Source organism: Trichoderma aggressivum, assembly GCF_033847375.1.
Source record: "Trichoderma aggressivum f. europaeum strain CBS 100526 chromosome Unknown scaffold_029, whole genome shotgun sequence".
NCBI classification, from domain to species: Eukaryota; Fungi; Ascomycota; class Sordariomycetes; order Hypocreales; family Hypocreaceae; genus Trichoderma; species Trichoderma aggressivum.
In genome coordinates, this window is record NW_026946395.1 from 121,579 (window position 1) to 147,240 (window position 25,662).

Genomic DNA, 25,662 nt, shown 5'->3' on the forward strand with positions numbered 1-25,662 from the left:
GTGTAATAGAACCTACCATCGCAAGCTACCCAACGCCAAAATACCCTGCGGATTGGGTAGGGTTAAGTCCTCTACGGCCATAACCAATACGAAATTATGGCTCTCGAAAACGTCGATACGCGACAGCGTATGGAAGAAGAGCTTTTGAAAGATGAAGCTCTCAAACAAGCCAAAATCATAAACTTGGCTTTCCAGAATGATGAACCCCAGTGGGTCGTGGCTATCTCTTTAAGCAAGCCGGGCGGACAAGACCAGGCAGATGCCTCGAACATCATCAAGAGAGCCCGTAAAGCCCTTCGAAAACTGAAAGATCACAGCAAGGACGAAATATTCCCAATCCCCAAGAAATGGACCGTTCTCGATGAGCTTCCGACGACCCCACAGGGGCAGGTGGATGAGAGAGCCCTCTATCGCCTGCTGACTGCTTGGGATATGGCCGAATCCAATCTCTCACCAAAAGAAAAGAGGGCACATATAGCTGCCGAAGCAGCTCGTGCCTATAATAATCGAATTCCCCACGATGAGATACCTACGAAAGAAACAGAGCTAGTGTTGCGAGAATTCTGGAGCAGAGTGCTCAATCTTGAACCTCAGGACATTGGTATCAAGGACAATTTTCTGGTCCTTGGCGGAGACTCAATCAATGCCATAGAACTTGTTGCATTGGCTGAACAATATGGGATCGGGTTAACGGTCACCGTAATTGTTGGCAACCCTGAACTCCGAAAGATGGCCGACATGGCAGTCATGAACGAGGCAAATAACGACGCGTATAATGCCGAGCCTCTGAGTATGTTACCACAGATGGAGGTCGATGCGGCTATAAGAGAAGTTCGAATTAAGTGTGGACTCACGGATGATGATATCGTCCAGGATGCCTTCCCCTGCACAGCCCTTCAGGCTGGTATCATGGCATTATCGGAGAAGCAGCCTGGCTCGTATATGACGAGGCAGATCTACGAACTGCCAAGCTATGTTGACATCCCACGATTCAAGGCGGCATGGGAAGAAACAGTGGACCGCTGTGACAATCTTCGCACTCGAGTGCTGCCTGTCGATGGCCATACGATCCAAGCGGTAGTTAAAGGTGATATTGCTTGGGAGGATACTGCTGGGGAAACGATTGACTCGTTCATAGCGAAATCCAAGGGCATGATAATGACTTATGGAACACGCCTGTGTCGGTATGGATTAATCAAGGATGTAGATGGCAGGTCATACTTTGTCTGGATCATTCACCACGCAGTATTTGATGGATTGACTGCGCGACTTATCCTCGACAGCTTGTACAAGGCATACAATGGCCAAGCCCAAGGCATCTTGCGACCATATTCAAGCTTCATCAAGTACATCACTTCAATTGATCAAGATGTCGCGAGAATTTTCTGGAAGACGCAGCTTCAAGACGCCCGCCGGGCCAACTTTCCTCGCAACTTGAGCGCAAGATCCGACATGGCTAGCCGTGTAATGACAAGGGAGATTTCGTTTCCCTACGCAGCTGAAATATCAGTCACAAAGGCGACGATATTGAGAGCCGCTTGGGCTATCGTGTTGGCCCGATATTGCGATACGGATGATGTGTGTTTTGGGACGACTGTTTCTGGAAGACAGGCTGCTGTTCCTGGGATCAACCAGATGCCTGGATTTGTGATTGCTACGGTCCCGATTCGGATCCGCCTCCAGCGTGGCGAGACTGTTGCTGCCTTCTTGCAAAGTATCCAGGCTCAAGCGTCTGAAATGGTTCCCTTTGAGCAATATGGGCTACAGAATATTGCAAAACTCAGCGAAGATGCGAGAGATGCCTGCGATTTCTCCAGCTTATTTGTGATTCAACCAGCAAAGTCTCTGGCTTCTACGGCAGATTCTGGATCCAAGGACGCAATATTGCTGCGTGGCAGCGCTGCAGAGAAGACACTGTCCGACTCATCTACACAGAATTACTTCAACTATCCACTCGTTCTTGAAGCTCTCCTTGACGACGGTCGCGTGGACCTACAAATCACGTATGACTCGAATTCAATCAGTAGCGACGCACTTGAGGCACTGTTTCATCACTACGAACATGTTGTTCAGCAGCTTCTTAAAGCCTCGGACCGGCCGCTCAGCACAATCGAAGTTAGCGGAACGTGGGATTTGGAGTGCGCAAAGAGGTTCAATCCAGAGACGCCGGAGATTGTGGATCTTTGCATCCACCAGATGTTTGAGAACCAGGCCTTAAGACGGCCAACTGACCTGGCGATATGCGCTTGGGATAAGACATTTACGTATAACGAGCTAAGCAGGGCATCAAATAGGCTAGCCCATCATCTTGTGAACAAACTCTCCATACAGAAGGAAGATTTGGTTCACGTATGCTTTGAGAAGTCGGCCTGGTTTATCGTTGCCATACTAGCTATCAACAAGGCCGGCGCAGCCTGGGTTCCTTTAGATCCTTCTCATCCAGATCATCGGCTGAAACAAGTCGTCTCACAGACCAGGGCAAAGGTTGCCTTGGCCTCATCGACATACTCATCGCTATGTGCTGGTCTCGTTGACTCTGTTGTCGAAGTGTGTTCGGCTTTGGATGAGAGACTCGTACACTACGAATGCAGCGCACGAGGACCGAAAGTCAACGTATCTCCGCGGAACGCTGCATACGTATTGTTTACATCCGGAAGCACAGGAACCCCCAAGGGCCTGGTGATGGAGCATGGCTCTGTTTGCACAAGCCAAGTGGCGATTGCCAAACGACTTGGCATGACGCCTCGCGTTAGGATGTTACAGTTTTCTGCGTATGTATTTGATGTCTCTGTGGGAGAAATTGTACAGCCGCTCATTACTGGCGCATGTTGCTGTGTGCCCTCGGAAGCTTCACGCATGAATAATCTTGCCGAATTCATTCGCGACAAGCGTGTCAACTGGGCTTATTTTACGCCTTCATTCGCGAGGACCATCAACCCTAAAGAGGTTCCGGACCTTGAACTCATGTTATTCATCGGAGAAGCCGTACAGCGCGACGTCTTTGATATATGGGTTGGGAAAACAAGGCTTATAAACGCTTGGGGACCTGCAGAGACGTGCGTCTTCAGCAGTATTCAGGAGTGCTATTCGACAGATGAGTCCAATCTTAATATTGGGCGCCCAGTTGGTGCATTTTGTTGGATTGTCGATCCTACAGATCCTCAGCGGCTGGCACCGATTGGAACTGTGGGCGAAATTGTCGTCCAAGGTCCGACTGTCTTACGAGAATATCTCCGGAACCCGGAAAAGACGAATGAAGCGATTGTCACTACGGTACCAGAGTGGGCACCTTATCGTGAGTCACAACCCTGGAATAGATTTTATAAAACGGGAGACTTGGCTTATTACAATCCTGATGGCACTATGGAGTTTATTAGCCGCAAGGACACCCAGGTCAAGATCCGGGGCCTTCGCATCGAACTTGGTGACATTGAGCATCACATCCAAAATTCCATGAAAAATCTGTGCCAAACGGTCGTCGATGTCTTCAAGGCTGAGACAGGCTCACTGTTGGTGGCCTATATCTGCTATACGAAAGAAAGACGGCCGACTAGCAAGGTCAACGTTGAGAATAATGATATTTTCTTACCGTTCACAGACGAAATGCGATCACAAGTCACAGAAATTATTGGCCAACTTAGCATTTTGCTCCCACCTTATATGATCCCCAAAGTATTTATTCCGTGTCATTTTATGCCAGTTGTGTCTTCGGCAAAGCTGGACAGGAATAAGCTGCGAGACACCACACAGAGATTGAGTAGACATGAGTTGGCGCAATATTCTCTAGCATCCAGCAACACAAGGAAGCCTGAAACCGATGCCGAGATCCGCATGCAGAACTTATGGTCAGGAGAATTGAAGATTGCGGCAGAGTCGATAGGACGAGACGACAGCTTCCTTCACCTGGGTGGGGATTCTCTGGTGGCCATTCAGCTTGTGACTTCAGCCCGCAAAGTAGGCCTATCGCTAACTGTCAAAGATATCTTTGATGATCCGCGACTATGGGCCGTATCACTGAAGGCCATTGAGATTGATGCTAGTGCTGCTGGACTGGATGAGATTCGCCCATTTAGTCTTTTGAACGGCCAGGTCAACTCCGCCGATGCTATCGAGACATTGAGAAAGTTGTGTGACCTGTCAATAGATTCCACTATTGAAGATGCATTCCCGTGTACCTCACTCCAAGAAGGTCTCTTGGCATTGTCAACTACTCAGTCAGGTTCATACATTGCCAAACAGCTGTACCGACTACCATCGGACATCAACATAGCCAAATTTCAAGCCTCATGGGAGGAAACTGTTAGAGTCTGCACCAATCTGCGAACAAGAATCGTCTTGGTTGACGATAACTGTGTTCAGGTCGTGGTAAAAGACGACATTGCATGGGATTCAGCTGAAGAGACAAGTCTCGATGCTTATTCACAAGCATCCCAAAATCTGACAATGGGTTATGGATCACGTCTTTGCCGCTATGCGATCATTCAAGAGAGTGAACACGTCACCTACTTTGTCCTCAATGCTCATCATTGCATATTTGATGGATGGAGTTTGCCACTCATCTTCAATACACTCTCCGCAATATATCACGGCAAGGTCGTGTCAAAACTCACACCTTATGCCAATTTTGTCAACTATGCAATGAACTTGGACACAGATGCAGCCGGAAATTATTGGTGCTCCCAGCTTCAAGGTGCCCAGCCAGCTTCATTCCCCTCTGCTGAAGAGGCACAATCGCAGGGCAAGGTGACCCGTGTGAAAACTCATAGCATCCCTTTTCCTCAGCCTGTGATCCGATCGGTTACCAAGGCATCAATCCTGCGAGCTGCCTGGGCAATTGTGCTCTCCAGATACAGTGACACGAATGATATCTGCTTTAGTACTATATCCTCGGGCCGTAATGCCAATATGCAAGGCTTAGAATCAGTTGCTGGATTAGTCGTTGCGACTGTGCCCGTCCGCGTTCGACTTGATAGCCAACAGTCAATCGAATCATTCCTTCAGAGTGTTCATAATCAAGCCATCGAAATGATTCCATTCGAGCAATATGGCCTACAGAATATTTCGAAGCTGAGCCAGGAAGCTCAGCAGGCATGCGATTTCACTAGTCTTTTAGTAGTGCAACCAGCCCATACGCATGATGTTGCTGACTCTCTACTAACTTCGGTCAATTCTGAAGGTGATCTTTATGAAAAGATGTTACAAAACTACCTCAGCTATCCACTATCACTGCAGTGTTATCTGGGAGAAGATCAAGTGGCACTGGAGTTCATATACGACGAAAACGTGCTCTCTGAGTGGAGAATCCAGGCGTTGTCAATACACTTTGACAATGTTGTGCGACAATTATGCACGCAAGAAGATACCAACCTCGGTTCTATCAGGATAGCGGGCTCTTGGGACCTCAAGCATGCCACAGAATTGAATCCTCCAATAACTGTTGTTGAAAGCTGGGTTCCTGACTTGATATCTCAGCAAGTTATGAAGAGGCCGGAACATGAAGCCGTTTTCTCGTCTGAGCGATCTTTTACATATGCAGAGCTCAACCGGCTATCTAGCCTCCTGGCTTCTCACCTCTCAGATTTAGGAGTAGGACCAGATGTCATTGTTCCGTTTTGCATGGAAAAATCCGTTTGGGCAGTTGTTGCGATGCTCGCTATCATGCAATCAGGCGGAGCATATCTTCCACTTGACCCCTCACACCCGATCAATCGAAGACGGATGATTGTGGAAGAAGTTGGCGCTAGTATAATGATGGTGTCGCCTTTAACGTCTACGACATGCGCTCAACTGACCAAACACATCATTGTGCTATCACCTTCGCTGATAGAGAGGCTCTCTACATCTTCTCAGCATGCTCTCAAGCCAACGAAGAGATATTCTCCTAGCAGTGCTGCTTATGTATTATTTACTTCGGGCTCAACAGGAAAACCAAAAGGCACAGTCATCGACCACTCTGCCGCTTGCACTAATATCTTGGACTACGGGAAGATTGCGGGATGGAATGAATCTTCGAGATGCCTCGAATTTGCGTCTTTTACATTTGACGCCAGCGTGGCAGAAATATTTTCCACTCTTGCACTTGGTGGCACCATATGTGTACCATCTGAGACGGAGCGTTTACAGAATATTCACGGCTTTATGCGAAGAGCAAATGTCAATATCGCTAACCTAACACCGTCATTTGCTCAAATACTGGATCCAAATGAGCTACCTCAATTAGAAGTACTGGTTCTCGGAGGTGAGCCATGTACTCGAGATTTGCTAAACACATGGTGTAAGAATGTTAAGCTCATCAACGCATATGGCCCGACAGAGACTACTATAGGTTGTACTACACACGAGTTCAACATAGACGACAGTCCCACAAACATTGGCCGACCTTTTAATAGCGCCTGCTGGATCGTTGAGCCGCATGATTATCATAAACTTGCGCCTATTGGTTGCGTTGGCGAGTTGGTCGTCCAAGGACATAGCCTGAGCCGTGGCTACATAAATGAACCCGAGAAGACCGGGGCGGTATTTCTCCCAGAACTTCAGTTTGTTTCGTCCGGACCGCGTCGTTTCTATTTGACTGGTGACTTAGTGAAATACACCGCTAAGGGAGAAATGGTGTATCTTGGTCGGAAAGATAAACAGGTCAAAATTCGTGGCCAGCGCGTGGAACTCGGGGAAATCGAAGCCAGCATCAAGCGAATTAGACCGGAACTTGCTCACGTCGGCGCTGAGGTTCTGAGGCGAGAAACCGGAGATCTGTTGGCTGCGTTTATATCCTTCAAAGAAGAGTCTGAAAATCCACTAACAGATAATTTTGTTCCGTTGGATCAAGAAATGCGTGAGCGTCTTGTTTCGCTGGTTGAACAACTAAAAGAAGAACTGCCAAGCTACATGGTGCCCAAGCTGATTATACCTCTTCATGAGTTACCGTTTAATGCAGCGATGAAGCTCGACAGAGGCAAATTGCAGACTTCAGTAAAAGACTTTACAATGGAGGAGCTTATGGCATATTCTTTGTCTGAGAGAGACAGAGTCGCTCCAACAACAGAGATGGAGCTGAAACTGCAAGGTCTATGGGCTCGCGTGCTGAAGATGGAGGCTGAAACCATCGGGAAGAACGATCACTTCTTCCAAACTGGCGGTGATTCTCTTTCGGCAATTCGACTTTCTTCTCTGGCAAACCAACAAGGAATCAAGCTGTCCGTAGCAACGATATTTTCTGATCCGAAGCTGTCAGCAATGGCCGCTGTCGTGAGCGTGGGAGATGTTGAGAAAGACCTCCAGTTGGCACCATTCAGCCTACTTCCATTCGAAGTGACAGATTCAATTACCAAGATTATTCGAGAAAAGTGTAGTTTGTCGGACAGTCACATCATTCAAGATATATATCCCTGCACTGCCTTTCAGGAAGGTCTCATGGCTCTAGTCGCAACCAAACCTGGCTCTTACATTGCGAAGAACATCTACAAAATTCCTGCTTACCTTGATGAAGCCGTATTCAGAACGGCTTGGGAACGAACGGTTGAGTTGTGTGACAATCTCCGGACGCGAATTGTGTTAGTTGATGGAGTCTGCGTTCAAGTGGTGTTGGACTGTGATGTCTCGTGGGATACAGCTTCGTCATCAGAAATTCAGTCTTGTGTATCGGATTCACAGCATACCAGGATGGATTATGGGTCACGACTTTCGCGCTATTGTATTCTGACAGATGAAAAAGGCGAAACATATTTCTTCTGGACGATTCATCACGCAATTTTTGACGGATGGAGTCTTGGTGTTATCATCAAAACATTAACCGCGTTGCTGAGAAATCACACCTTGCCAAATCTCCATCCATTTCGGAATTTCATCAAATATTCACTGGGTCGGGACATTGAAGCGGCAAATGAGTACTGGGTGAATCAGTTACAAGATGCAAAGCGGGCTTCATTTCCTTCTCCACCAACACGGCGACAGCCCTGCTCTGAACCCAAGAGGACCAGCGTCTTTGTTAGTAGCGTAAAGCTTTCTGCCTCTGCGCGTAGCTCCATTACGAAGGCTACGATTATGAGAACTGCCTGGGCCATGATTCTTGCAAAATACTGCGACAGTAATGATGTGTGCTTCGCAACAACGGTAGCCGGGCGGAACGCACCTGTAGCCGGGCTGGAGTCAATGTCAGGTCCGACGATTGCAACGGTGCCTGTGCGTATCCGCCTCGATAATAACGAGAAGGTGGCAGAGTTTCTTGATAGAGTCCAGATTCAAGCCTCTGAAATGGTCGAATATGAACAATTTGGCCTCCAGAATATTACCAAACTAAGCCCGCAGATCAAAGAAGCGTGCGACTTTTCTAGTTTAATGGTGGTACAACCTGTCGAAACGAAGGAATCCTATCCAGTCCTCGTATCCTTGAACTCGGATGAAAAGCTTGCAGAAGATGCTTTACAAAACTATTTCACTTACCCTCTGATTCTTCACTGCTTTCTTGGGGAAGGAGCAGTAAAACTAGCATTTATCTATGAGGCCAGTGTGCTTGCAGAATCCCAAATAAGAGCCCTCTCATTTCAATTCGACAACGCTATTCAACAGCTGACCGCGTCTGCCAATTTAAGCGTTGGAGACGTTAATATTGCTGGGAACTTCGATTTAGAATACGCCATCGCAGCAAACGGCCAACCTCCTAATGTCATTGAGGAGTGTGTTCATACACTTATAGAAAGGGTGGCTATGAGACATCCAGACTTGCCCGCCGTTTCTGCCTGGGACGCAAAATTCACTTACAAGGAGCTTGATGCCATTGCCAATAGACTTGCAAACTATCTCATCTCCGTTTTTGGCCTCAAAGTAGGAGACATAGTACATGTGTGCTTCGAAAAGTCAGCCTGGTATGTGGTCGCCACTCTAGCGATTAGCAAAGCTGGGGCAACATGGTCACCTCTTGATCCCTCTCATCCACATGATCGCCATAAGCAAATTGTTAGCCAAACTAGAGCTTCACTTGCCTTGGCTTCTCCCGAAAATGTCTCAAAATGTGATAATTTGGTCAAGAATACCGTTAAGGTGGCGGAGAAACTGAATGCCCAATTGACCAACGATGGTTGCTACGAAAACAAACCTCAAGTTGAAGTGACAGCACAACATGCTGCCTACATTCTCTTCACTTCAGGTAGCACTGGCACTCCGAAAGGCGTTATAATTGAACACGGTGCTCTGTGTAGCGCTCAAACGGCCGCCAGCAAACGGCTCGGGTTTGGCCCAGGCGTGAGAATGCTACAGTTTGCGTCGTTTGTCTTTGATGCATCAGTCGCGGAAATCATTACCCCGCTGATATCTGGTGCTTGCGTATGTATTCCGTCATGGGAAGCTCGGATGAATACCCTAACGAGCTATATTCAACAAGAAGAAGTTACTTGGGCTTTATTGACTCCTTCATTTGCTCGCACATTACATCCGGACGATGTGCCCAGTCTCAAGCTGCTTATCTTAGGAGGCGAGGCCGTGGGACGGGATGTGTTCGACTTGTGGTTTGGTAAGCTTCGATTATTCAACGCTTGGGGACCTACAGAGACTTGTGTGTATGGAGCTATCCACGAGTGGCAATCTAGTGAAGAATCGCAGCTAACCATTGGGCGGCCTCTTGGTGGATTTTGCTGGATTGTCGAGCCGAACAACTCTCAGAAGCTCGCTCCTATAGGGACTGTGGGCGAAGTTGTTATCCAAGGTCCAAATCTATTTCGTGAATATCTAGCAGATGTGAAGAAAACCGCTGCAGCATCCGTACAAGTTCCGGATTGGGCAACATACCGCGATTTAAAACATTGGCGTCGCTTTTACAAGACAGGAGACTTGGCCATGTATAATCCGGATGGCACAATCCATTATATTGGCCGCAAAGATATGCAAGTGAAACTTCGCGGTCTTCGTGTTGAGTTGGGGGAAATAGAGCACCATATTTATACTGGATTGGACGGTGTTTGCCAAGTGGCTGTCGATGTCTTGAAAACAGATATTTCTTCTGCTCTGGTTGCATTCCTCTGCTTCAATGACAGTACGATTCCGGCTGGTACAGCCATTCCGAAAGATTTTATCTGTCCGCTCACAGATGGCTTAAAAAGTTCTTTCCATAGCCTTCGTGAGCACCTTAACTCTGTTTTACCGACGTATATGATACCAACGTTGTTTATTCCTTGCAAGGCTATACCACTGGCTGTGTCTGCGAAAATGGACCGAAAGTTGCTACTTGGATTAATTGCACAACTCAATACGCAGAATTTGAACCAATACACACTAGATCTTGAAGAAGGAAATAAAGAAGCTCCAGAGTCGGATATGGAACGCCGTCTCCAAAAATTATGGAGTGAGATTCTCCATATCCCGCAAGAATCTATTTATCGGGATAGCAACTTCCTGGGGATTGGTGGCGACTCCGTTGCGGCTATTCGACTTGTTTCTTATGCCCACCAACAAGGCATCATGTTCACTGTCAGCGATGTGTTTGGGGATCCTCGATTATTCGCCGTAGCGACGAAGGCACGTTTGCTGGCGGAGGAAATTGAAGATACTTCTATACAACCGTTTAGTTTGCTAGAACAAGAGTACGAACATATTGCAACGAGTGGCTCAATAACGACTCTCCTTGGACTATCCAACGAAAACGAGATTGAGGACGCATATCCATGTTCCAAACTTCAAGAAGGGCTAATGGCTCTAGCAGTCAAACAACCGGGCTCGTATATCGCGAAATTTATCTATCGTCTCTCTTATGATACGGATGTTCCTAAGTTCAAGGATGCGTGGGAGCGTACCGTTAAGATTGCTGCGAATCTGAGAACTCGGATCATTCGGTCGGGTGGTCAATCCATTCAATTGGTCGTTAAAGAAGATGTCTCTTGGGATGAGATTCACAGTAAATCACCGGAAGATTACATGCGTGAACTTCAAGATGTTCAAATGAACTATGGCTCCCGCCTTCGCCGTGATGCAATTCTCACAGAGGATGTTCATAGGAAGACATACTTCATTCTGACACTCCATCACGCTGTTTTCGATGGTTGGTCTATAAGAAATATTTTCAATATGCTACAAAAGCTGTACTACGGTATCAACTACGGTGCCATCCAGCCATATTCCAGGTTCATCCAGTATACCTTGGAATTGAACAATGAAGATACTGTTAAGTATTGGACGACACAGCTTCGGGGAGCTAAGCCAGCCTCATTCCCAAAGAAAATCATTTTGGATTCAGCCGCAGGAAATGATGACAATGCTGGTATCATGAATAAGATGATCGGAGTACCTACAATAGCTACCTCCAGCATAACGATGGCCACAATATTGCGAGCTGCTTGGTCTATTGTGTTGTCTCGGTACTGCGAGACAGAAGACATTTGCTTTGGCGCCACTGTGTCAGGCAGACAGGCTCCAGTGCCGGGGCTGGTCGATATGCTGGGGCCTATCATCGCAACGATACCCGTGAGACTCCGGACCGATCCCGGACAGTCCGTCTCTGAATTTCTGCATTATGTGCAAGGGCACGCTACTGAGATGATTCAATATGAACAGTTTGGTGTACAGAGCATTTCAAAGGTCAGCAATGATGCGAAAGAGGCTTGTGATTTCTCGAGTCTGTTCGTTGTCCAGCCAATGCAATCTCTCCTTGGAGATGGCGATGAGAGTATCATGGTCGCTACAGAAGAAGGGAAGAATGCGAATGCCTTCCATAATTACTTCAATTATCCTCTGATCATACAAGGACACATATACGAAAGCCAGATCGAAATTGTGCTCATTTATAATAAGCATGTCCTCTTAGAGCCACAATCGATCGCACTTGCGCATCAACTTGAACATGCGGTTCGGCAGCTTGCAACCCAGACAGACATGGTTCTTGGGGATATACCAAAATCATCAAGCTGGGATATCCAGCAGGCAGCTAAACTTAACACTGAGCTACCGGATATTGTCGATTCATGTGTACACACCCTCATTGAAAAGCAAGCTATGATCCGGCCAGACGCCCTGGCGATTGATGCATGGGATGGCAGCTTCACGTATGGAAGGTTGAATCAGTCTGCAAATCGCCTGGCACATCATTTGACCAACGATTATGGTATAAAGACCGGCGACCTTGTGCACGTCTTCTTTGAGAAAACTGCTTGGTTTGTTATATCTATAGTGGCCATCAATAAAGCTGGAGCCGCTTGGATACCGCTTGATCCATCCCACCCGGCCCAGCGGCTTGCACAAATTGTTTCTCAAACAAACGCAACGACTGTCTTGACATCGCCTACAAATGCATTAATTTGTAAAACACTCTTCTCGAATCTCATTGAAGTTACCGAATCACTTGATGAAAAACTGGCAAAGTCGTCAAAGTCTGCTGAAGCAGAATGCCCCAATACGAACGTATCCCCTCGTGATGGGGCATACATGCTATTTACATCCGGTAGTACAGGAACGCCTAAAGGTTTCTTGATGGAGCACGGTGCTGTTTGTACCAGTCAGACTGCAATTGCAAAGAGGCTCGCGCTTACGCCAGAAGTCAGGATGTTGCAGTTTGCATCATATGTGTTTGACATGTCCGTTGGTGAAATTATTCTAGCATTGGTCTCCGGTGCTTGCGTATGCATACCTTCAGACCACACTAGGATGAATGGCTTGAAGGATTTCATTCGTGATATGAACATCACATGGATGTGGTCCACTCCATCGTTCATCAAAACCATCAAGCCGCGTGACATCCCGAATGTGAAGGTGATAATTTTAGCTGGGGAGGCTATTCTACGAGATGTATTGACCACTTGGTTTGGTAAAGTCCGCCTAATAAACGGCTGGGGACCTGCTGAAACCTGCCTTTGCAGCACTCTTCATGAGTTCACTTCTATTCGTGAATCGTCTTCAACTATTGGCAGGCCGGTCGGTGGTTTATGTTGGATTGTAGACCCCGATGACTCTTCGAAGCTCTCTCCTATAGGCACTATTGGTGAAATCATCATCCAAGGTCCAACCTTATTACGAGAGTATCTTGGCGATCACGAGCGGACGAAGAAGACAATTATGACTTCTCTTCCCGACTGGGCTCCGCAACGAGACTCGCAACATTGGAACCGATCTTACAAGTCTGGGGATTTGGGTTTCTATAACCCGGACGGCACTATTGAATTTTCAGCTCGAAAAGACACGCAAGTCAAGATTCGAGGCCTTCGAGTAGAGCTGAGTGAAGTGGAACACCATTTCCAGCTCGCTTTCCCACAAGCAAAGCAGGTGGCAGTCGATGTATTCCGATCTGACGGTGGAGCGAATTTGGTCGCATACTTTTGCCTGAGTGGCGAGACAAGAACCGAGGATGATGATGGTAGGGATGGTAGCATGGATGATGGCCCATTTCTTTCTATTGACGATGAACTTCAGTCTTGCTTGACGGCAGTCGTCGGTGAGCTAACGGTCGCATTGCCGCGTTATATGGTCCCAACGCTCTTCATCCCCTGCAGCTATATGCCAGTAATCATTTCCACTAAGCTCAACCGAAAGAAACTTCGCCAATTAACGACTGGGTTATGCCAGCAAGACCTTGCCTTATATTCACTGATTGGGACTCAGAAACGCGCCCCCGAGACACCCATGGAGAGACTGCTGCAAAAGATCTGGGCTGAAATCTTAAACATTTCAAAGGATTCGATTGGCCGTGACGATAGCTTTTTAGCACTTGGTGGTGACTCCATTGCAGCAATTCATTTGGCTAATACTGCTCGTGAAGATGGAATATTGTTAACTGCGAAGAATATCTTTGATGATCCCCGTTTGCTAGCAGTTGCCGCAACAGCCAAAACCCTGGATACGGTGGAAGATGAAGTCTCCGATCTGTCGCCATTCGACCAGCTCGATAAAAACACGCGAAAATGGGTAACTGGAAAATCTCTGGCAGCCAAACTTCAACTATCAGGCAGCCAGTCGGTTGAGGATGCTTACCCTTGCACTAAATTGCAAGAGGGCTTGATGGTCCTCAGTTTGAGACAACCAGGTTCATATATCGCAAAATATGTTTACAGGCTGTCTAAAGACTTGGATATCGACCGATTCAAGTCATCCTGGGATGAGACTATTGCATCTTGTGGAATATTGCGATCACGTCTTGTTACTCACGAGGGAACGTGTATTCAAGTGGTGATTAATAACGATAACCTATGGGAGGCTTCCAGCGGCAACTTGCAAGATGCGATGGAGAAAGCTAAATCACTTCAAATGTCTTATGAATCGCAGTTATCCAAATTTGCTATCACAAAAGATGAAGATGGAAACAATTACTTCTTGTGGACAATTCATCACGCAGTTCACGACGGGTGGACAATTCCACTCATCTTGCAAACGTTCTATCAAACTTACCACGAGCGTGTGCCTTTTATTCCACAGCCATTCTCCAAGTTCATCCACCATTTAGCGCAAATGGATGAGTCCGCTGCTCGTGCTTACTGGGCGAAACAGCTTGCAAATGCCAAACCGGCTGCGTTTCCAGCCCCGAAACCTGCCAGTAGTTCTACGGGGGCGAACCAAACTTGTGCATTGACTACAAACATCAACTTCCCAGCTTCAACTAACTCACTGATCACAAAAGCAACAATTCTTCGTGCAGCTTGGGCAATTGTCCTGGCCAAATACTGCGATAGTGACGACGTTTGTTTTGGTGCCACTATATCAGGTCGTCAGGCATCGCTGGATGGTTTACTGGAGATAGCTGGACCAACAGTAGCCACGGTGCCGGTCCGAATTCGTATAGACCGTGGGCAGCTAGTATCAGACTTTTTGCAAGATGTTCAACGTCAGGCAACTGATATGATACCATACGAGCAATTCGGTTTACAGAACATCTCGAGATTGAGCCCCGAAGCCAAGGCGGCGTGCGATCTCTCTAGCTTAATGGTGATTCAGCCCATGCAAGAGGTCGCTGAGGATAGCAACTCAAGTGGTGTTATGTCTGCTGTTGACAATGGGCGCAATACACAAGAAAGCCAATTACAAAATTACTACACATACCCACTGGTTATACAAGGACACGTCTTTGACGATCATGTGGATCTCGTCACAATATTTGATACGGCAGCTCTTTCTCAATTTCAGATGGCGGCTCTTGCACGTCAATTCAGCCATGTAGTAGAGCAGTTAGTCCTGCAGGAAGGACAACAGATTGATCAAGTATCTGTTGCCAGCCCATGGGACTTACAATTCGCTCTACAGCCCAATAACAGTACACTCACTATTATTGACAGCTGTGTCCACACTCTTATTTCACAGCAAGCTAGACAAGCACCAAATGCCCTTGCTATTCATGCCTGGGATGGTGAACTCACATACAATCAGTTGGAGCAGGCGACTGATAGATTGGCATCGCATCTAGTACATGAATTCCATGATCGTATTGGAGATATTATTCATGTATGCTTTGAAAAGTCCATATGGTACGTTGTGGCCATCCTTGCCATCAACAAAGCTGGCGCGGCATGGGCTCCAATTGATCCCGCTCATCCCGTACAACGGCTGCGGCAAGTTGTACAGCAGACGGGCGCTACCCTGACAATATCTTCTGTCTCCCACGCTGCGTTATGTGCAGAATTGACCAAAGATGTCGTTGTCCTTGGCCCTGAGTTGTATAAAAAATTACAGAATCAACTTCATGCCAGTGCGCCAAGCGTTAATGTGACTCCCGATGATCCGGCCTATATCTTGTTTACCTCAGGAAGTACTGGAACACCCAAGGGAATTGTCATGGAGCATAGAGCTCTTTGCACAAGCCAGACAGATATCAGTAGGTGGTTAAATCTCACCAATGATGTGAGAATGCTTCAATTCTCTTCATTCGTTTTTGACGTTTCTGTTGGAGAGATTATATCACCTCTTATGCATGGCGCTTGTGTTTGTATCCCCTCCGAGGCCATGAGATTGAATGGCACACTAGACGAATTCGTTCGTTCCGCCAACGTAACGTGGGCGTTCTTGACTCCGTCATTTACAAGAACATTAAAACCGGAGAATTTCGCTAATTTAAAGCTTCTACTTCTCGCTGGCGAAGTTTTCCCACAAGAAATTCTCGACGCGTGGTGCGGAAGACTTCGGCTGATTAATGCCTGGGGCCCGGCAGAAACCTGTGTCTTTAATTCTATGCATGAGTGGGAGGATTCTTCAGAAGATATTACCATCATTGGACGCTCGGTTGGATCAAATGTCTGGGTAGTTGACTCTAATAACCCTCGTCAATTAGCTCCTGTTGGCTGCCACGGAGAGATTGTTGTCCAGGGGCCAGCTCTACTTCGTGAATATCTTTCTGATGCTTCCAAAACATCAGCAGCAATCGTTGAAGACCTCCCTGAGTGGGTGCCCAATCGCACAAGCAAGGGCTGGGGCCGATTTTACAAGACCGGCGACGTGGGCTACTACAGCCATGACGGTAACCTCCATTTCGTCAGCCGTAGAGATACACAGGTCAAAATTCGAGGATTGCGTGTTGAGTTGGGTGAAATTGAGCACCAGATACGCAGCGCTCTCAACACCGCCCATCAAGTTTCTGTCGATGTCTTTAGAAATGAAACTGCCGCTCACCTTGTTGCTTACATATGTTTTTCGGACAGCACTAAGACACCGCAGCAGATGCTTGAAGATGATGGCGAAGATTTGCTCATGACTATGACTGACGAGCTGCATGCTACACTGAAGGGGCTGACTGATGCTTTACATTTGGCTCTACCTCGATATATGATCCCAACACTGTTTATTCCTTTCAACTACCTTCCACTCATATCATCGGCCAAATTGGATAGGGTGAAACTCCGCCAGATGATCGGTAGCATTTCTCATGACCAGTGGCAGCAATTTGCGCTGCTCGATAGCACACCAAAGCGCGGCCCTGAAACTTCTATGGAAGTCCGCCTGCAAACGATTTGGGAAAAAGTTTTGGGTATGCCTGCCGAGGTAATCGGTCGCGATGATAGCTTCTTACGAATTGGCGGAGATTCAATAGGCGCCATTCAGCTTGTTACATTAGCCCGTGATGCTGGCATTCACCTTGAAATAAGTCAAATCTTTGAAGATTCGCGCCTCTTCCACCTGGCGTCGAGAGCGATAAATATTGATCCAGCCACAACTGGGCTGAGTGATAAGATCCAGCCATTTAGTCTTCTTGATGATTCTACTAAAACTAAGGTCCTCGATACTAGTCGCCGCGAAGAGTTTGGCCTCTCAGAGAATGAACTGTTTCAAGATGCATACCCTTGTACGAAACTTCAAGAAGGCCTCATGGCTATTGCAGCTAGGCAACAAGGCTCATACTTTGCAAAACATCTCTTCAAACTGCCGCCCCATGTCAACATACCGCTATTTAAAGTAGCATGGGAGCGAACTATTGCCGCTTGCAGTAATCTCCGGACGAAAATAATTCTCGTCGACAATGTTCCTGTTCAAATTCAGCTGCAAGACAACCCCGCGTGGGAATCTGGTTACGATAGTCTTGAATCGTATAAGAATTTTTGCCAGAATGCCAGGATTGGCTACAACTCGACCCTCTGCAGTTACGGTCTGTTTCGCGATAACGGCCACAACTTCTTTACTCTCAATATCCACCATGCTATTTTTGATGGCTGGAGTTTGTCACTAGCTTTGCAGACCTTGTCAGCGGCCTACCAAGGCGCAGATTTACCAAAACTGGAGCCTTATTCAAAGTTTGTGAAATATGTGAGAGACATAGATCAGGGCTCGGCCGCAGAATATTGGCGGAAGCAACTACACGAAGCAAAACCGGCAACATTTACACAACAAATAACCACAACCAGTGATCAGCAAGCTACCGCGATACTAAAGCAGAAAGTCTACTTCCCACGTTCGACCAATGCCACTGTTACCAAAGCCACTATCCTCCGGGCCGCCTGGTCTATTCTTCTCTCCCGTTATTGTGATTCGGATGATGTTTGTTTCGGCTCTGTAGTCTCAGGACGCAATGCTTCAATCTCCGGACTTGCATCTATAACAGGACTTGTTACAGCCACAGTTCCAATTAGGCTAAAACTTGGTCGCAAGCAGACTATAAAGCAATTCCTACAAGACATACAATCGCAAGCACTAGAGATGGTCCCTTTTGAGCAGTTTGGGCTCCAAAATATCTCAAAAATCAACCAGCATACGAAAGAAGCGTGTAACTTCTCCAGCTTGATGGTAGTCCAGCCAGCGAAGCAGATGCGATTTACAGAAATCGGCAGCAGCTCTAGTCTCTTGCACCCGGCTTCCGAAAGCGACAGCATCGAGCAAATGATGCAGAGATTCTTTAACTATCCTCTCATCGTCCAATGCGACTTGCTTGATGATGAAGCTGACTTAATGCTCATGTATGACACAAGCATGTTTGCTCGTGACCATCTTATAGCTCTTTCCCATCAGTTCAGCCATGTTGTGGAGCAACTCCTTGCTGCCGATGGCTTGTTCTTAGAAGACATATCATTATCTAGTGCTTGGGATCTTGAGAAAGCCATTTCGTATAACGCGCAGATTATTGAGCTTGTCGACTCGTGTATACATGACTTGATCTCTGCTCAAGCATTACGCAATCCCCACCACGAAGCCATATTTTCCTCAGAAACATCAATGACATATGGCGAATTAGATCACCTTTCAACACTATTAGCCAACCATCTTTGTCTTCTTAAAGTTACGCCGGGAACGCTGATTCCCTTTTGCTTCGAAAAGTCAATATGGGCGATTATAGCGATGCTTGGAATTCTCAAGTCCGGTGCTGCGTTCGTTCCACTTGATCCATCACATCCACGCGCCCGTCTGGAGGACATAGCTAAAGAGACAAATGCGAACGTGATGATTACTTCTCCCGGCTCTGCTTCATGTTGTCGGGATCTTGTGCCGCATATTGTAGAGCTGTCTCCTTCATTCATCGCTGCACTTGAGGCCACTGCCAAGCTAAAATCCGAACACAGAGTCTCAAAACAGTCGACCAGCGATGTAGCGTACGTAATATTTACGTCTGGATCTACGGGAAAGCCAAAGGGCGTTGCTATTCAGCATTCTGCCCTTTGTACCAGTGCGATTGGTTTAGGCAAAGTGCTTGGTACTTGCCATTCATCAAGGATTTTCCAGTTTGCTGGCTACGTATTTGATGCTATGGTTTATGAGATTTTTGTGACATTGATTTATGGTGGAACGGTATGCGTGCCTTCGGACACTGAACGACTTCAAGATGCGCCGGCTTTCATCTGCAAGTCACGATCTACGGAAGCCCTTCTGACCCCATCTTTTGCTCGAACGATTGTTCCATCTCAAGTACCCACGTTTAGAACGCTTATGGTCGGTGGTGAGCCTGTGTCCAAAGACTTGCTCGAAATATGGCACGGTAAAGTTCGTCTTATTAATGCATATGGTCCAACTGAGAGCTGCGTCATAGCAACAACACACGATATTCGGTCAAGCAACGACTCACACAGAATTATTGGACAAGGATTCAATTCCGCTTGTTGGATCGTCGACTCAGACAATTGCCGCAGGTTGACTCCTATTGGATGCGTTGGCGAGCTTGTGATTCAAGGCCATACGTTGTCATGCGGTTACTTGAACGACTTGGAGAAAACTCGCGGGGTTTTCAGCGGTCAACTCGATTGTCTAGGTCTGCCACAAGACAGTGGACCGCAAAAGTTCTATTTTACCGGAGATTTGGTCAGGTATACACCAGATGGACTTATCGAATACGTTGGGCGGAAAGATTTACAAGTGAAGCTTCGCGGTCAACGCATTGAACTTGGTGAGATTGAGTATCACTTCAAATGCTCCCTCGCTATCATTGAACACGTCGTTGTAGACGTTCTTCATCACAAATCAGGAATGTCTCTCGTCGCTTTTATTAGCTTTGCAGGAGCAGCTTCCGATGGCAGCCTCCTTCTACCCGTTGATAATTCAATACGTCCATCATTGGAGGCTATACGAGCCTATGTAAAGGCTCACGTTCCACCTTACATGATGCCTAGCCTAATCTTGCCTATCAGCCGCATGCCTTTCGTAACTTCCATGAAGATGGATCGCAGAAAGCTACTTGATTTGGCCGCCAGCTTGTCAGCGGAGCAAATAGCAGGCTATTCTCCCACAAAACAAGAAAGGGCCGAGCCAATAACGGAAATGGAGAAAAAGCTGCTCGACTTATCAGCAAAAATCTTGAAAATCGATCCTTGTGAAATCGGACGCCATGACAAATTCTTGGAGATTGGCGGCGATTCAATTTCGGCAATTCAGCTAGTTAACCTTGCTGGAGGAGCCGGCATAAGTTTGACTGTGGCTGACATCTTTAAGGATTCTCAGATATCAGTTTTGTCTTTGTTGGCGAGCAGCCAGCAGCTAAATATTGTCACTCATATTGAACCCTTCACTCTCTTGCCACCTACCAAGCAAGACAGCTTGCTCTCTGAAGTGTCTAGGCTCTGCGGCCTAGCCAACAAGAACTTTGTGGAGGACGCATATCCATGTACGCAACTCCAACAAGGTCTCATGGCGTTATCCGTCAAGCAACCAGGCTCATATCTTGCGAAGAGCCTATATAAGCTGCCGAAGCATGTCCATGTCGATCGATTCAAATCAGCGTGGGAGCGCACCGTGGAAATTTGCAGCAATTTACGAACGCGAATCGCTCTCGTTGATGGAACGGCTATCCAGGTCGTTCTACGAAACTGTCACGACTGGGAAGCTTCTGATGGTGTTGATGTATCTACATATTCGCAAGAAGTGTCCGCGATACGTGTGAGCTATGGCTCTAAGTTGGTTCGGTTCGCCCTACTACAAGACGGTGAAGATGATTATTTCGGTCTCACTATGCATCACAGCATATTCGATGGCTGGTCAATGGGTTGTATCATGGGAACGTTGGATGCCATCTATCGAGAAAACGAGCCACCATCATTAGCCCAGTATGCTCGCTTTGTCAAGTATACCATGGAACTTGATTGCAATGCCGCCCGGAAATATTGGCTAGAGCAGCTTCATGATGCTAAATGCGCTCCCTTCCCTTCGAATACGGCCACGACCTCTTCTGCCAACCCGGTTACTGGCTACGTCAGCAAGAAGGTGGACTTTGGCAATTATCCCAAGACCTCTATTACTAAAGCATCGATTATTAGAGCTGCATGGGCTATTGTCCTCGCCCGCTATTGCGAGGTAAACGATGTGTGCTTCGGTGCCACTGTTTCGGGTCGGAATGCAGCTCTCGTCGGCGCTGACTCAATGCCCGGAGTTATGCTTGCAACAGTTCCAGTTCGTGTTCGGCTTGACAAAGACCAGACAATATCCGACTATCTTAGTAACATTCAAGATCAAAGCAGCGAGATGGTTGCGCATGAACAATTCGGTCTGGCCAATATCTCTTCTCTCGGTGCCAGTGCCAAGGATGCTTGCCATTTTTCCTCTTTACTCGTCATCCAACCTGCTGGATTTTTCACAGCAGGAAGTCAAAATTCAGGTGCCATTCTGGTGGATGAGAGTTCCGAACAGGAATTGGAAGACAGGATTCAAAACTTCATCAACTATCCTGTTGTGGTACAAGGTCTACTATACGACAATAAAGTTGAGATTATTCTCATGTACAACAAGGACCGCCTGGCCAAATCTCAAGCTGTGGCCGTCTCCGAGCAGTTGGACAACGTAATTCAACAGCTGCTTTCCAATACTAAACAGACGTTAAGAAGCATATCTGTCGCAGGCTGTTGGGACCTTGAGCAAGCAATTAGTTGGAATACGGCCTGTCTTGACCCTGCCAGCGAATGTCTCCATGATCTTGTCTCGAAACAAGCCCAGCGGCGACCAGGGCACGAAGCAATTTATTTTACTGGAGGAAGCATTTCCTATGCCGAGCTCGATCTTCTTTCTTCACAACTCGCGATTTTCCTAAGTGAAAAGGGCGTCAAGTCAGAATCATTTGTACCGATATGTTTCGAAAAATCACCATGGATCATTGTCGCCATGCTTGGTATACTCAAGGCTGGTGGTGCTTTTGTACCATTAGACCCAAGCCATCCTGTTGCTCGTCGACAGGCATTGGTTGATGAGATCGGAGCTCAGATCATGATCGTGTCTTCGTCTGCTGCCACTGAGTGTGCGCATATGACCAAGACTGTTATTGAACTCTCACCTACTCTGATTTCACATCTATCTGGTATTAAAAATACTCATATCGCAGATACAGCTACTCCATCAAACGCAGCTTATATGCTCTTCACATCGGGTTCCACCGGCAAACCTAAAGCCGTCATCGTCGAACATCAGGGCATCTGCACGTCTCTTTTGGGTGAACATAAGGCATTCAACACTAATAAGAACTCACGCTGGTTCCAGTTCGCCAATTACGTATTCGATGCTTGTATTACCGAAATATTTGCTTCACTAACAGCCGGAGGCACCGTATGCGTACCTACCGAGGCGGAACGAATGCATCAAACGTCAAAGTTCATAACAGATGCGCAAGTCAATATCACTTTGTTAACACCAACCGTCGTCAAAACTCTAGAGCCTGAATCAGTGCCTTCACTCAAGACGCTTATACTTGGTGGTGAAGCTGCGTCAAAAGATATCATCGAGACGTGGTATGGACACCTGGATCTGCGCAACGCCTATGGCCCTGCAGAAGCTTGCATTGCTTCCTCCGCTCACATTTACACATCCGCTACGGATTCTGCTACAACTGTCGGGCGTGGATTCGCTCACCATTGCTGGATTGTAGATCCTGATGATTACCAGCAACTTGCGCCTATCGGCTGTATCGGAGAGCTTTTGGTGCAGAGTCCTGCTTTGGCACGAGGTTATTTCAAGGATGACAGCAAAACCAAGAGTTCGTTTGTCGAAGATGTCAGGTGGCTACCGATGGAAGCAACAAAATTTCGACGCTTTTACAAAACGGGAGATTTGGTCCGATACGGTGATGATGGTATCATGGAATACATTGGGAGGAAAGACACACAGATCAAAATTCGAGGACAGCGGATAGAAGTGGGGGAGATTGAATATCAGATGAAGAAGTTGGAAACCACATTCGAACATGTTGCTGTAGATATCATCCACGGGAATCATCTTGCAGCATTCGTGAGTTTCAGAAATGGCGAAAATATGGACCGCGCGACAGAAAATGTCAAATTGTTGAGCAGAGATGATGCTATGGGAGAAGTATTCTCTCAGCTGCTGGCTAACATGAGCCTCGTTTTACCTCAGCACATGATACCATCCTACATCATACCAGTGGCGCATATGCCTCACAATAGTGCTGGCAAACTTGATCGAAAACTACTTCTGCAGACAGTGTCTCAGATGTCTATAGATGAGCTGGCTCAATACTTGTCTGGTCAGCGAAAGACCTTCCGCACGTGTTCCAATGAGACTGAGTTTTGGATTCGGTCACAATGGGCGCAAGTGTTGAATCTGCCCGCAGAATCGATAAGTGTGGACGAAAATTTCTACCATCTAGGCGGTGATTCCATTCGCATCGTCACCCTCGCCAAAGCCATTCTTAACGAGTACGAAGTAACTTTGGGTCTTTCTATTCTAAACAGCAAACACACAACAGTAAGCAGCATGGCTAAATTTGTCGAAAATGCCCGCGAAAATGCTACAGAGGTCGGACCAACCGTGGATCTCATGGAAAAGATACAATCGATTGTCAAAGGAATCTCGGCTACCAGGTTGAACAACTTGGCTAAACAACCAATTGTGAAGCCATCTAAGAAGTCGACTGTCTTTCTTACAGGCTCTACAGGATTCTTAGGGACGGAACTTCTCCGACAGCTGTTGCGCAATAGCTCAATCAAATCCGTCATAGCACTCGTCCGGTGTAATTCACCACAGCATGGACTAGAACGAATCAGAGCAACAGCCCAGGCAGCTCGATGGTGGCATCAGCACGACGCAAAGAAGATCGAGGTTTGGGTCGGCGACCTGGGTAAATTCCACCTAGGGCTAAACGCGTCTCAATGGGAGCGGCTTTCGGGAATATCTAGGCACCACGGCAATATCGACGCCATTGTCCACAACGGTGCCGTGGTCAACTGGAATGCGGATTACGACAAGCTTGTGGCGCCAAATGTCGGCTCGACTATCGATCTGCTGAATGCTGCTGCCTCGTCCCCGGTGCTTCCCCGGTTCGTCTTCGTTTCCGGAGGGCTGAAAACAAATCCAGACGAGGATCCAGCGGCAGTGGCCAAAAGGCTCAGTAGGCTGAACGGATATGTCCAAACCAAGTTTGTGTGCGAAAGCGTCATTCAAGATGTTATTAAAGGCTTGTCGAAAGAACAAAACAGATTATCCATAGTCAAGCCCGGTCGTATCATTGGCTCAGAAAGTAACGGAGTTGCCAATGTGGATGACTTGATTTGGCGCGTCGTCTCAGGAGCTGCCGCAATCCAAGCTTACCCGGTAGAGCCCTCGGAAAATTGGATGTACATTGCGGATGTTGGCAGTGTTGCTTCCGCGGTTCTGAGCCAAATCCTTGAAGAGGATGCCATTGACTCCTTTGTTCATGTGACTGGCGGTATGCCAACAGCAGTGTTCTGGGAAATGGTTAATAAAGAGTTGAAAGTCAATTGTAAACCCGTATCGTGGGCTGAATGGAGAGAGTTGGCACACGGTTCCATGGCTGCGGTTGGAGACAAGCATCCTCTTTGGCCCGTTCAACACTTTCTGGGTTCTCTCGGTGCTCCAAGATCAGCAAAAGAACTGGCTACTGAGTCTTTGGAACACAAGCAATGGCACAAAGCTGTCAGGAAGAACGTGCAATATTTGATGGAGGTTGGGTTTATTGCATCGTCTGCCGGGGAGCTAGGAAATGTGAAGGACGGTGCCATTAAGCGGTTACATTAGAGACGGATCCACACTTTACGTCTTTTTATATCTTGTCATGTTATCATTCTTTATTTTCTTGTCAAAGCTATTGAACTTGTTTGTTTTTGTATGTCTTGATATTGAGCTTTACATCTTGCATCATGACAATTTCGTGTTTCCGAGCTTTATCTATCACATTAGTTCAAGCGCTTACGTGATCCGCTACAACAGGCGCTGCAACGCCTGAAACATCTTCCGTAGTATAGTGGTCAGTATGCAAGCTTGTCACGCTTGAGACCCGGGTTCAATTCCCGGCGGGAGAGATCCGCCAGACCTCCAAGAGGTCGTTCTTCTTTTTTGATTCAATGTACTTTTTGTAACCTTTTTAGGGTTAATTGTTTGAATTGCCACTTCCCCTTGGCACGGAGCTGTCATGTCGATAATTCCGCGTGACAACCTCGTGGCAGCGGAGGGCGACGGAGTTAATAGTGGCTGCTTGACTCGAAAAGTTGCCCAATTCGGAAATGTCCTCGACTAGGTGAATCGAAGCACACAGTGTGTAATGCCATGTGGCCGGTGAGTGGTCTTCTTTAGAATTTGTTAGTCTCGTGGTTCTTGTTGCATTGCCACCACAGCTGGAGAAAAGGGTTGTTGATTGGGTGGTTTCTAGGGAGTGTGTCTCATCTCCTAATCCGTTGTTCTGGAAATAGTCTGTCATCACTTTTTCAAAGCGTCGAAAGAGTCGATCGATAGACAAGATCAGGCAGGAATTGCGCGAATGCCCTCATGTAAACGGAGAAAGGGTTGAACGCTTAAACGGAGAAGCAGCAACGACTCATCAGCTGGCTTAAAGACGGC

At 47.1% G+C, this 25,662-nt stretch overlaps 1 protein-coding gene across 1 annotated transcript; it reads left to right on the forward strand.

Annotated features, from left to right (window-relative positions):
• Positions 1 to 96: 96 nt before the first annotated feature.
• On the forward strand, positions 97 to 24,843 carry Triagg1_6962 (uncharacterized protein; the record flags this gene model as incomplete). Its single annotated transcript, XM_062901644.1, has 2 exons — positions 97 to 12,779; positions 12,837 to 24,843. The coding sequence occupies 2 exons, from the start codon at positions 97 to 99 to the stop codon at positions 24,841 to 24,843; spliced, it is 24,690 nt and encodes an 8,229-aa protein (XP_062754034.1).
• Between the last annotated feature and the right edge of the window lie 819 nt (positions 24,844 to 25,662).